General features: G+C 38.2%; 1 protein-coding gene across 1 annotated transcript in view; it reads left to right on the top strand.

Annotated features, from left to right (window-relative positions):
- Positions 1-119: 119 nt before the first annotated feature.
- WDHD1 (WD repeat and HMG-box DNA binding protein 1) overlaps positions 120-11,721 on the top strand; it is a 64,137-nt gene continuing 52,535 nt past the window's right edge. Inside the window, exons 1-2 of the mRNA XM_058566954.1 lie at positions 120-479; positions 7,336-7,447. Of these exons, the coding sequence (XP_058422937.1) occupies positions 403-479; positions 7,336-7,447 (189 nt within the window). The 5' untranslated portion in view covers positions 120-402. The remainder of the gene's footprint in view (positions 480-7,335; positions 7,448-11,721) is intronic.

Raw genomic sequence — 11,721 nt, 5'->3', positions numbered from 1 at the left:
CGTTTTTCCTGGCAGCCGGCGCGCAGCTGACGCCACCACCCCGCGACCTCGGTCGAGACCTGCGCTGGCGTGGGTGGGCCGGCGCAGGCGCACTGTGGCCAACACGCCCGAGCGCGGGAAGCCGTCCTGCGCGGGCGCTCGCTCCTCGCCTTTTCTCGGTCGCGGAGGCTCGGTCGCGTCGGTGAGCCCGGGTCCGTGCCGCCCATCGAGGAGAAGCGTGTCCTCGCCCCGGCTTTTTGTCTGACAGAGCCTCGGCTGTATCCTGTTGGTGCCACTCGGGTAGAACGGGGCTGCCGAGAGCGTGCCCGGGAGAAAAGAACCTTCCTTTTTCCGCTTCAGCCCCGGCTTTCCTCTCCTTTCAAATAATACTGGCTTTTATAAACCATTTCAGTGAAGGAAAAGATGCCTGCCACGCAGAAGCCGATGAGATATGGACATACAGAGGGCCACACAGATGTCTGTTTCGATGATTCTGGGAGGTAAGATACTTTGAGAAACAGAAAGAACGTTTCAGGTGTTAATATTAGAACATTTATTGTTATACATCAGGTAAGCAGTCGGCCTAAAATGACGCATCCAGATAGAGAGAAAGAAGGCTGAAATATAAAATGGCACGTATATTTTCCTTAGAGTTATTGTTGGATTCAGACCGTCTTGGTAGTTTTAGTATATTAAAAAAGTTAAAATCTTACTTCCAGAGGAGTTGGAATTCGTGAGCTTTCCCCACGTTTTCCCTTTGTTCACTGCCGCTCTGCGTGTTGCGTTATTGTTCTGTGGGATCACCAGCTGCCTGCTTGTCATGTTTAGCGGCTGTTCTGTCTTTTTGGTATTTTATTCTCCTTTGGCTTTTGTGATGCTATTTCCTTTTTCGTTATTGTTTTTAACTTTCTGATGACTTTTTTTCTAACTTATTATCTCTGCTTGATTCCTAAATGGTGATATTTTCCCAGGGTTACTCTGGTCCCTTTTAACTTTCTAAATCCCATTCCTATGCAGTACTGTCCAATTGTGTGGCTTCCACTATTATTCCTACGTTGATTCATTCATTGAAAAAATATTTGTGTGTCTACTCTGCTGGGGGCTAGAGGTACAGCAGTGCAAACAAAGCACAATCATTTCCCTCGTTGACGTTAAGGTCTTTTTAGATTGACGTTGAGCACAAATTAATCACAAAAATAAATGTACATTTAGAATTACACTTAGAAATATGAAGTGATATATGCAGTGATAAGCATATATGAGGGGAATTGGATCTAGTTTGAGGAGGCAGAGAAGGCATCTCTGAGGAAGTGTTTCTTGAGATGAGATCTGAAGATTGAGTAGGCATTAAGAAGTATAAAGAGATGGATGGTGGTGGCAGTGGAGTGGGGTGGTGGCATTGCAGGCAGAGGGAACACTATGTGCAAAGTTCCAGTGGGAGTAGGGACCATGGTATGCTCAAAAGACTGAAATTGAAAGCTCGTGATGCTAAAATGCAGCGTGATGCAGAGATTGACGAGAGACAAATCTATGAAGGTAGGCAATGGGCATCCTATCCAATGCCCTCTGGGCTTTATTAAGGAATCTTGTTTTTATTCTAGAAGCAGTAGGAAGGTATTAAATATTTGAAACAGAGATGTAAGCAGACTCTCATTTTTGAGAAGATGCGTGGAGGATGAATTGAAAAGCAGCAGGAGTGGATGCAGAGAGACTATTAGGAGGTATCTGCATTAGTCTGGTTGACTGTGATAGAAGCTTGGACTAGAGTAGACAGGGGTGTGGAGAAAAGAGGATACATTCAGGAAATATTTTAAAAGGTAAAATCAGTAGGATGGATCAGACATTAAGGATGAAAGAAAGGGAGGTGTCTGGGATAACATCTGCGTTTCTGGATGTTACATTTGGGGAAATGATGGTGCCATTCACAGATATCTGAAACACTTGGAGAGGAGCATATTTCAGAGATATAAGAGAGGGTGGAGATTATGAGTTTGCATTTGGACATGGTTAGTGTAGGATTTCTTTGAGACATCCAACTAAAGATGTAGACTGGGTTGGATAAATGTGTCTAAAGCTCAGAGAAGAAATGTGAGCTAGAGGTAGAAATCTACATCTTTAGCTGATGCCTCCTGGAATTTAGGCTTGAGGTCCTGGCTGGAAATCTAAATGTGGGAGTTGTCAATATAGAGATGATATTTAATGCTGTGAACTTGGGTGAAATCACGTAGGGAGGAAGGGCCAGTGGCGTAGTGGTTAAGTTCTCACACTTTGCCTCACGGGTTCGCATCCCGGGCGTGGACCTACACACCACTCGTCAAGCCATGCTGTGGTGGCGTCCTGTATACAAAATAGAGGAAGATTGACAACCGATGTTAGCTCAAGGCCACTCTTCCTCACCAAAAAAAAAGAGTATAAAATGAAAATGTAAGTGATAAGGATGATTGAAGTTGAGATTATGAAGCAACTGCAGTATTGGTAAAGACAAAATCTAGGCTATGGCCATGGGAATCTGAGATGGGGTAGAGGAAAAGAGAGTTTCAGAAAGTTTCATCTGCATCAATATTGAATATACTAAGAATTATGATAAAAGAATAGTGTTGTAGAGAATAACAATGAGTCTTGTGCTAAAAATCCTTAGGAAACGTGGGGGATTTCTTTTTAGGAATCTGTAGGTGTTCCAATAGCAGTTTCATCCTTTTTTTTTTTTAAGAGAGAGTTGGTTGAGGCAATAAAATGGAAGTGGTAATGAAGTGCAAGGAGGGCCCACCTCCAGGCCCCAGAGGGATGTAGAAATGAAATCAGTCACCACTTAAGAGGGCTAACAAGGAAGCAGTCTCCAGATGAATGTTCAGAAAAAAAGCTGAGAATGTACAGATTTTGCTGGTGCCAGACCATGAATCTCATGAGGCCCAGTGGGAGGGTTAGGGAGGGGTGGTCAGATTAGGAAAAGAATATTGCTCTGTGAGGATGGAGAATCCAGATGGTGAGAAATGGCTTGGTAATCATTGGCTTCTTGTAGTTATGTCATGAAGAGGATAAAGGCAGAATAGAATGAGTCCTTATGCTCAGAAATTTACAGTGGATTTTTTAATTTATCATCTAAACCAGGACACCTTTGAGAATGGGAGAGGATTTCAAAGGAGTTAAAATTACAATTTTTTGAATTTATTGATTGGCAAATTCTGTTTTGGTAGATCTATAACATTTCTAGTCAAAAACTATTTCAAAACACTTTTTCCTAAAAAACATATTTGTGACATTAAAACATTAAAAAAACTTTCTTTACATTGATTATCTAAACGTTAAACATACAACCTAAACATTAACATAAGTAGAATAGTCATTCTTGGTATTCATGTACTTTAATCAGTTTTTTAGCCTGTCTCTAAACTGGTATTGCTGATATTTTTCTGAAAAAATATTTTTTTTTGATATAGTCTTTATTTTTCCTATAAAATTGGCTGCAGTCTTGTTCAGAGTTGCATTTTATTGTTAATAAATTTGAAGTGAGACCTTCAGATAATTCTTTTCTTTAGACCATAATATTTTTCAGTAAGAAAATACTCTGTTTTGGTTCTCACGTACCTGGTAAGCTCAGAGCAAATTCTACTAAATGGAAGCGTCTCAATTTTTAAAAATTTGTTTTGATTGAAATGGGTAAATATTTCATTTTTAGTATTTTTACAGGTTCTGTCTTTTTACCTGCATTCAGAGTACCCTTTTTCAGTAATAAAGTCTTCAATATTTTTTTTTAAACTTTATTTATTTATTTTCCCCCCCAAAGCCCCAGTAGATAGTTGTATGTCATAGTTCCACATCCTTCTAGTTGCTGTATATGGGACTCGGCCTCAGCATGGCCGGAGAAGCGGTGTGTCGGTGGGCGCCCGGGATCCGAACCCGGGCCGCCAGCAGCAGAGCGCGCGCACTTAACCGCTAAGCCACGGGGTTGGCCCTAGTCTTCAATATTTTTAAAGACAAAATTCATCAAGTAAGTTGTCTCTATGATTCCTTTGAATGTTTTACAAATTTTAAGCCTACTCAATTTCATTTCATTTTGGCACAGAACATAAATTGATACAATTAAAAATAAGAATTCCATCAAAAGGTTCTTCCTACAAGTCAAGATATTCCAAGGGCGATTACAGAATTTCAAAATTAAATCATTTCACCGTTTCAGTTTTTAATGTACAGTTCAATTCTTCTTTGCTTTTGTAGGGATAAATTTCCATGTCTTCCTGTGTATAAAAAGCTTTGTTTTCATTAATTGTATTTTACTAAAAGCATCAAAGGCTTAAGTTGAATGCTTTGATTATAGATTTCTGATTTTGAACAAAATGCAACTAAGATTTAGAGAACTTGTTTTCAGTAATAATAACACCATCATTATAGGACACTTAGATTTTATAAAGTCGCTCTTCAAAGTCTCAAATATTTAAAAAATCTAATTGATGATAAGCAGCAGAGAAAGCATCTCATGCGATTTTGAAGTATTTTTGTGTATTTAACATCAGTTTATTACAAAAACTTGGTTATTCAATTATTTTGAGTATAAGTAAAATTACCTAAAATCTGACAACTGTGGCTTCTGTTTTGGTTGGTACTTATTGGAACTTATCACAGTTCATTTGGGCACAATATGAATTCTAATTCTAATTCCAAGTATTTTTGTGTTTCATAGATTTCTTAATTTAGTAAGAACATTGTTTTTACTACAGTGCTGTGTTCTACCAAAATGTGTATTATTACTGTAAAAATTAAGAATTTTATCTTTAGCATTGAACTTTTCAAATGAAGTTAGATAGAATTCCCAATAATGTCAGCTGTTTCACTTTCCACAGAATGATCTTCCAGAAGCTTTGCTTTGTTTCCATGAACTGAAGGGAAAACTAAACCATTAAATCATCCACCAAACCATTATTGGAATTAATCTGACTGATTTTCTATTTAAAACCTCTGATGACATTGATATGAAACCGGTATCATTTAACTGTTTGAAAAGTTCTTTTACTAATGGAGACAACGTATTAACAGCTATCACTTCACTTTTCATACTTGCACTAGAAAATTTAGAATGAAAAAGAAAATTAATTTAGAACAACTGTCACTTGTTTTAATGCTGCACTGTCCAATACACTAGCCGCTAGCCATGTGTAGCTATTTAGCTGTAAATTCATTAAAATTAACTGAATTAAAAATTCAGTTCCTCAGTCACACTAGCCACATTTTAATTGCTTGGTAGCCAGGTGTAGATCATTTCCATCATCTCAGAAAGTTATATTGGACAGCGCTGAATTCTTTGAAAAGGCAGGTTTGACAAGATGCAGACTCCCTTTCTGCAGCTGCAGAAGCATGCTCTTCAGGCAGTCTCAAGATAACCACTAACTTATGAAGTAGATGATGCTTCTTCAGGAGTTCTGTCTTCTGACTTTCCTGTGATTGGTGTTATCACTACAGCCCTCATTGTAAATATCAACTAACATTTTGTTCAAGTTACATTTTCATTATCAAACTTCTTGAGAAGCAGGAATTTAGTAGTTTTTTGTTAAACGTGTACTTGATGTGTTTTTTTCCAGCTCATTGCTACTGAAAGGGTGTGTATTTTTTTGCAAAATTTAAAAAGCATAGCCAATAATAAAATTAATATGTAGTTTATTCCTACAGTAAATGACAAAAACACTGTAGGAAGAATGTTCAGACTACTCTAAAAGCTCTTCAGGGGACAGCTTAACTCTATTTCTTGCATATATATCTCATTAATTCCACTGTGTTTCACTATAATTTCCCACTGGCACCACCAACTGGCACCTGCAACTTTCTACATCTCCCTCAGTGCACCTGGCTAATACACCAAAGAGTCAGTAGGCACAGCAAGATGAAATACTTCTGCCATCACCACTGGAGACGGAAAGAAATTGCTCTCCCTAGGGGCTCATGTCTGACTTCACTTTGGTGTTTATCAGTTAACACCTGTTGTCTTTGAAAGGAGGTGTTAGTTATGCTGCGTCAAGAAAGGATTGGAAAGGGGAAGATGGGTTATCACTGGTTGTCTTCCAGCTTTACCTATGTGTTAAAAGTGAGAACTCTATTCATTGCACGTATTACACTACTAAACAAGATGGTGGCAGAAGCTGGCGGTGCAAAGAGGTCTGTCAAAACTGCCCTACCAATTTTGATGCAACTAATACTAATTTGTTTTTTTTTTTTTTAAACTTTATTTATTTATTTATCCCCCCAAAGCCCCAGTAGATAGTTGTATGTCATAGTTGCACATCCCTCCAGTCGCTGCATGTGGGACTTGGCCCCAGCATGGCCGGAGAAGCGGTGCGTCGGTGCACACCTGGGATCCGAACCCAGTCCGCTAGCATCGGAGCACGTGCACTTAACCACTAAGCCACCGGGCCGGCCCCAATACTAATTTGTTTTAAAGTGAGAAATCGAGGACAAATGCCAAACCAGCTGGATCAGGAATGTCCTGGGCAAACTGAGACTTATGGTCCTTCTATTTATTTTCTATAGAAGGGGGTCCAAGCTCCTTACTCTGGTGTTAAGGAGATTTAGGTATTTAGGATGACCTCAATCTACATTTTCTTTCTCTATTTCGTGGACTCTCTGCTCCAGGTAAACTCTCTCATGCTTTACTGACTTCATATTTTGGTTCATGTGGTTTCGTCTGTTTGAGACTGCCCTCTTCACTAATCTCAGCATATCCGGTCCTCCTTGTCCTTTGACTTTCCGGCATAAATACCACTCTTCTGGTTTTCCAAGTGGTAATTAGTCTTTTTCTTCTGAACATCCATAGTTCTTTATATGGCTTCTCTTTGTCGTTTACCATGTTATTTTTGTATTTTATTTGCTTTTGTATGTGTCTAGATAGGAAACATACTGAATGAAAATAAAAGCACCCAGAAGAGAAGAGGTTTAAAACAAGATTTGAGAGATGCAGATAGCCGTCTAAATAATAAGCTTTGGATAATTGAGCTCTTGCATCCATCCATTTATTCATTCAACAAACATTTGTCAAGGCTTCTATATGTCAGAAACTACTTTGGCTAGAGACACAATGGTGAGCAAGGTAGACCTGGTCCCTGCTGTTACAGAGATTACGTACTCATCTTTCTTACGTTATTACAAATAAATAAAAAATTTTATGCCGGGGAGGAACTGTAGAGAACATTAAACTCATGTTTTATTTTACAGGATAGGAGATTAGCGGTCCTTGTTATTGAGGTTTATGTATGTAAAATGAGAAAACATTGGCTAATATCTTGATTTTATTGAAAAAAGATAAAGTGGCATTCCAGAAAAATTAATAGGCTGAAACTGGGTGACTTTTTAATTAATGTGTTTCTTTCACAGTTGTATTGTGACTTGTGGAAGTGATGGTGATGTGAGGATTTGGGAAGACTTGGATGATGATGATCCTAAGTCCATTAATGTTGGAGAAAAGGCATATTCATGTGCTTTGAAGGTATTAAAAACAATTATAGCAGCTGATGTGAAATGGTACTGTTATGTGATTGTTATGCTTAGATGAAAAATATTTTTATACAAGTTTTGAATATAGATGTACCTTTTTGTTTCTCTTATGAAATAAAATGTATAATAATACCATAACTTGCCCAAAATTTTTACAGGCAAAATCTGAATGGTTTATAAAAGGTGATTAATGATGAGCTAATTAAAATATATGTAAGAAATTGTACTTTTCCTTTAAAGAAGGAGGTTTAAATGTTCCTTTTTTTTCCTTTGAAGAAAACTCAGTGGCGTTTCAGGTTTTTAGCTTACTAATTCAGATAACTTGAGGAATCGTTATAGAAAAGAGAAAGGTTTTGTTAACTTTTTCAAGATACATATATATTTCATGTTTCTAATGTTTTATGTGAGGTTAGTATGGGTATGAGATGTAGGTTACTTGGAGAATGAAGACATGTTTTCAGAAGGACTTTGCAAACTAAGGGTCTAAAAGCCACTCAGCTTCTTATTTGTGATAAATTTTGTTTAATTCTTCTTTTTTGGTGAGGAAGATTGGCCCTGAACTAACACCTGTGGCCAGTCTTCCTCTTTTTGCTTGAGGAAGAGTGACCCTGAGCTAACATCTGTGCCCATCTTCCTCTACTTTGTATCTGGGATGCCTCCACAGCATGGCTTGATGAGCAGTGTAGGTCTGCGCCTGGGATCCGAACCTGCGTACCCAGGCTGCCGAAGTAGAGAGTGCAAACTTAACCACTATGCCACTGGACCGGCCCCTGTTTGTGATAAATTTTAAGTTGAGTGTGTTATATTTGGAGAGAAAAAAATCTTTCTGCAGAATTCATACTTTTTTCAAACTCAGACTCATTAAGGTAGATGAGATGGTCTTTAGACACATTCTTTTTTAAATGGTCATATATAATGGGAAATACATTCCAAGAAGAAAAAATATAAATGACCAACATACATTAAATACAAGCTAAATATCGCTAATAAGCAAAGAAGTGCAAATTAAACAATTGGATTTTTTTTCCTATAAGATTGGCAAGGATGAAAAATGTTGCTAATCCCAGTAATATTGAGGGCTTGGAGAAATAAGTATTTGTAAAGGAAAAACACTCTCCTCCTATGTTTTTCCTTTACTCTAACTACTACCGTGCTCACAACACTTCTGACACCAGCCGTGTTGATTTTTTTCCCGATTTTTCCCATCAAGCAATTCCCTACAACACCAGCTGGGTGTCCTACAATGCTGTTCAATTCTGACACTAACCAGAGTTAGCGCAGACCCTACAGGTTAATGGCTCAGTCCTATGAGACTATCTCCCACTTCAGATACCACTCACAAGTAGTAGGCCCCCAGGTTACCCACAACTTCTGCCCAACTTGGCTACAAATTGGAGGTTCCCATGACCCCTTCCTTGGATTCTGTCATTTGCTAGAACAGATCACAGAACTCAGGAAACACTTACTTATGTTTACCAGTTTATGGATACAGATGAACAGCCAGATGAAGAGATACATATGATGAGATCTGGGAGAGTCCTAAGTGCAGGAGCTTCTGCCTCTGTGGAGCTGGGATGTGCCACCCTCCTGGTACATGAATGTGTTCAACCTGGAAGCTCCTCAAACCCCATACTATTGGGATTTTTATGGAGGCTTCATCACATGGGCATGATCGATTGTTAACTCCATTTCCAGCCCCTCTCCCCTTCCTGGAGGATGGGGGTGTGGGGCTGAATGTTGCAAGCTTTAACCATGGCTTGATCTTTCTGGTGACTAGCCCCCATCCTGAAGCTATCCAGGAGCCTAAGAAGAGTGTGCCTCATTAGAACAAAAGACACTGCTGTCACCCAGGAAATTCCAAGGAATTTGGGAGCTCTGTGTCAGGAACCAGAGTCAAAGACCAAATATTAGAACAAAAGATGCTCCTAGTGCTCTTCTCACTTAGGAAATGACAAGGGTCTCAGGAGCCCTGTGCCTGGAACTGGAGACAGAGACCAATTGATATTTTCTATTATTTCACAGTATTATCATACACATTTGCTAGAAGTATAACTGAGGAACTTTTTTTTTAGAGTCAATTGATATGACATATCAACATTAGAATGCACACAGTCATTTCTGGCTGTTTACTCTAAGGAAGTACTTATACACTTTCAAGTTTATGTGGACAAGGATATTAATAAAAACATTGTTATTAATACCAAAAGTTAGAAGCAATTGAGATGTCCCTTAATAGAGAATTCATTTTATAAATTTTAGTAGAGCCATGTAATGTAATACTATGTAGCCACTGAAAAATGGGGGAGTGCTATATATCTTCATCCAAAAAAATGTTTACAATAAGTTGAAAAATGAAAGAGTGAATTGCAGAGCAGTCTGTAAAGTGTAGTCTTATGTTTGTTAAAATAAAGGATATATATACATATATATTTGCAATTTGCATGTATATAAAAGAAGGTTAAAAAGACATAACTCCAAAATGTTAATGGAAATTACTTTGTAAGAGTAGGGAAACTCACTCTCTGCTCCGGACACTTTTGTATTGTTATTTTTTCTTCTACAATAAGTATGTACTGCTTTTGTATGTAAAAAAGTCTATAAAGAAGTAAAAAGTAAAAGTGGTCTTGTAGTAGTTTCCTAGGGCTACTGTAACAAAGTATCACCAACTTGGTGGCTTGGAGCAACACAAAATTACTGTCTTACACTTCAGAAGGCAAAAAGTCTGAAATCAAGGTGTTGGCAGGGTTGGCTCCTTCTAGAGGCTCTGAGGGAGAATGCTTCTGGTGGTTGCCAGTAATCCTGGTTGTTCCTTGGCTTGGAGAAACATCAGTTTCCAGTCTCTGCCTCTATCTTCGCATCACCTTCTTCTCTGTGTCTTTTGTGTCTCAAATCTCCCTCTCCTTTTTCTTACAAGGACACCAGTCATTGGATTTAAATCCTTAACTTATATCTGCAAAGACCCTATTTCCAAATAAAGTCACGTTCACAGGTACTTGGGCTTAGGCCTTAGACATGTCTTTTGGAGGCCACTATTCAACCTACTACTAGTCCCATAGTCAGTGCTAAAATGTTTTCTTTGGCTTTAGGAATGGAGTTCATGGTACTTCAATGAAATGACATTACCAAATAGCAGTGCAAAGTTGACAGTTTTACAGTATATTTCATTTAAAACATAATTGCCTATAAACACATACTTTCCATTTTTGGATTCAGTGGTACAGGAAAGTACAGTTAGATGTTTTATTTGAGAACAAAGTGGAGAAAATATCAACCTCCAAAATAGTGAAACTAGGATGAATCAACATATTTGTGGATAATCATAGTTAATGTTTGCATAGTATTTTACATTGTCAAGGCCTTTTAACAAAAATATGCAGAGGTATGTGGAATGATCTCCACTTTATTCTTGGGAAAACCAAAGCTCAGAGGAGGATCAAATGACATAATCAGTAAGGAGTACAATGGGCTAGAGCTCCATCATCCTGTGCTGGGTTCCCTTCCTCACAACCCACCAGGGAGGAGAGTGGTCTGACTAAATCCTGACCAGAGCCCTGATCCTTTGGGCAGGTTCTTTTTTTTTTTTAATTTTATTAGTTGACAAAGTACTGATAGTGATTGGGTTTTCCATAGATTTGTTGGAAAATGACTTCAAAGCAGGTACTTTATTCAGGTCTCCCTGGTGAGTGAGTACAGTTATATACTTTAATATTTACACATGAATGGAGGGCTAGTTAATGTGTTATTGAAGAATTACCAAAATTCTTTATTAGCGCTAACCTAGGATGCTTAGTCAGTATTCTACTAAGAAACCTCTGCAAGAACAGCACAGTCGTGTTGCCAGATTCCTGTACATGTACCCACATGAATAGTTGGTGTTTGTGCAGTTTTGCCAAAGAACACTTAGCATCATCAGTGTTGTTTTAAGTTGGTTATAGCTTTTTGTTGATTCTCTTCTTGTTTTCACATTTAAATTATTCTTAGCTTCAACTTTATAAATCTAGTTTATTGTGGATTGTTTAGTTACTTACTTACTGTAGTTACAATGTAGGCATAAACAGTATTTTTCACCAGTTTTCCAGTAATCGAACTTGAAGATAAGTATATATTACAGTTCAAATATGAATCATCTTTACTGTTATTTGAACAGATGTATACATCCTCCCAAATTTTGCTATATGGTAACATGTTATTGTTATCACCAAGTGCTTTTTCCACTAGAGGGGGAGCAGGTGCTATAGATAGGCTGAGGGTCCTAAATGTGCAAGA

The sequence above is a fragment of the Diceros bicornis genome, chromosome 24 (assembly GCF_020826845.1).
Source record: "Diceros bicornis minor isolate mBicDic1 chromosome 24, mDicBic1.mat.cur, whole genome shotgun sequence".
NCBI lineage: Eukaryota > Metazoa > Chordata > Mammalia > Perissodactyla > Rhinocerotidae > Diceros > Diceros bicornis.
The sequence above is the reverse complement of the archived record's forward strand: the minus strand, read 5'-3'. Positions and strand labels throughout refer to the sequence as shown.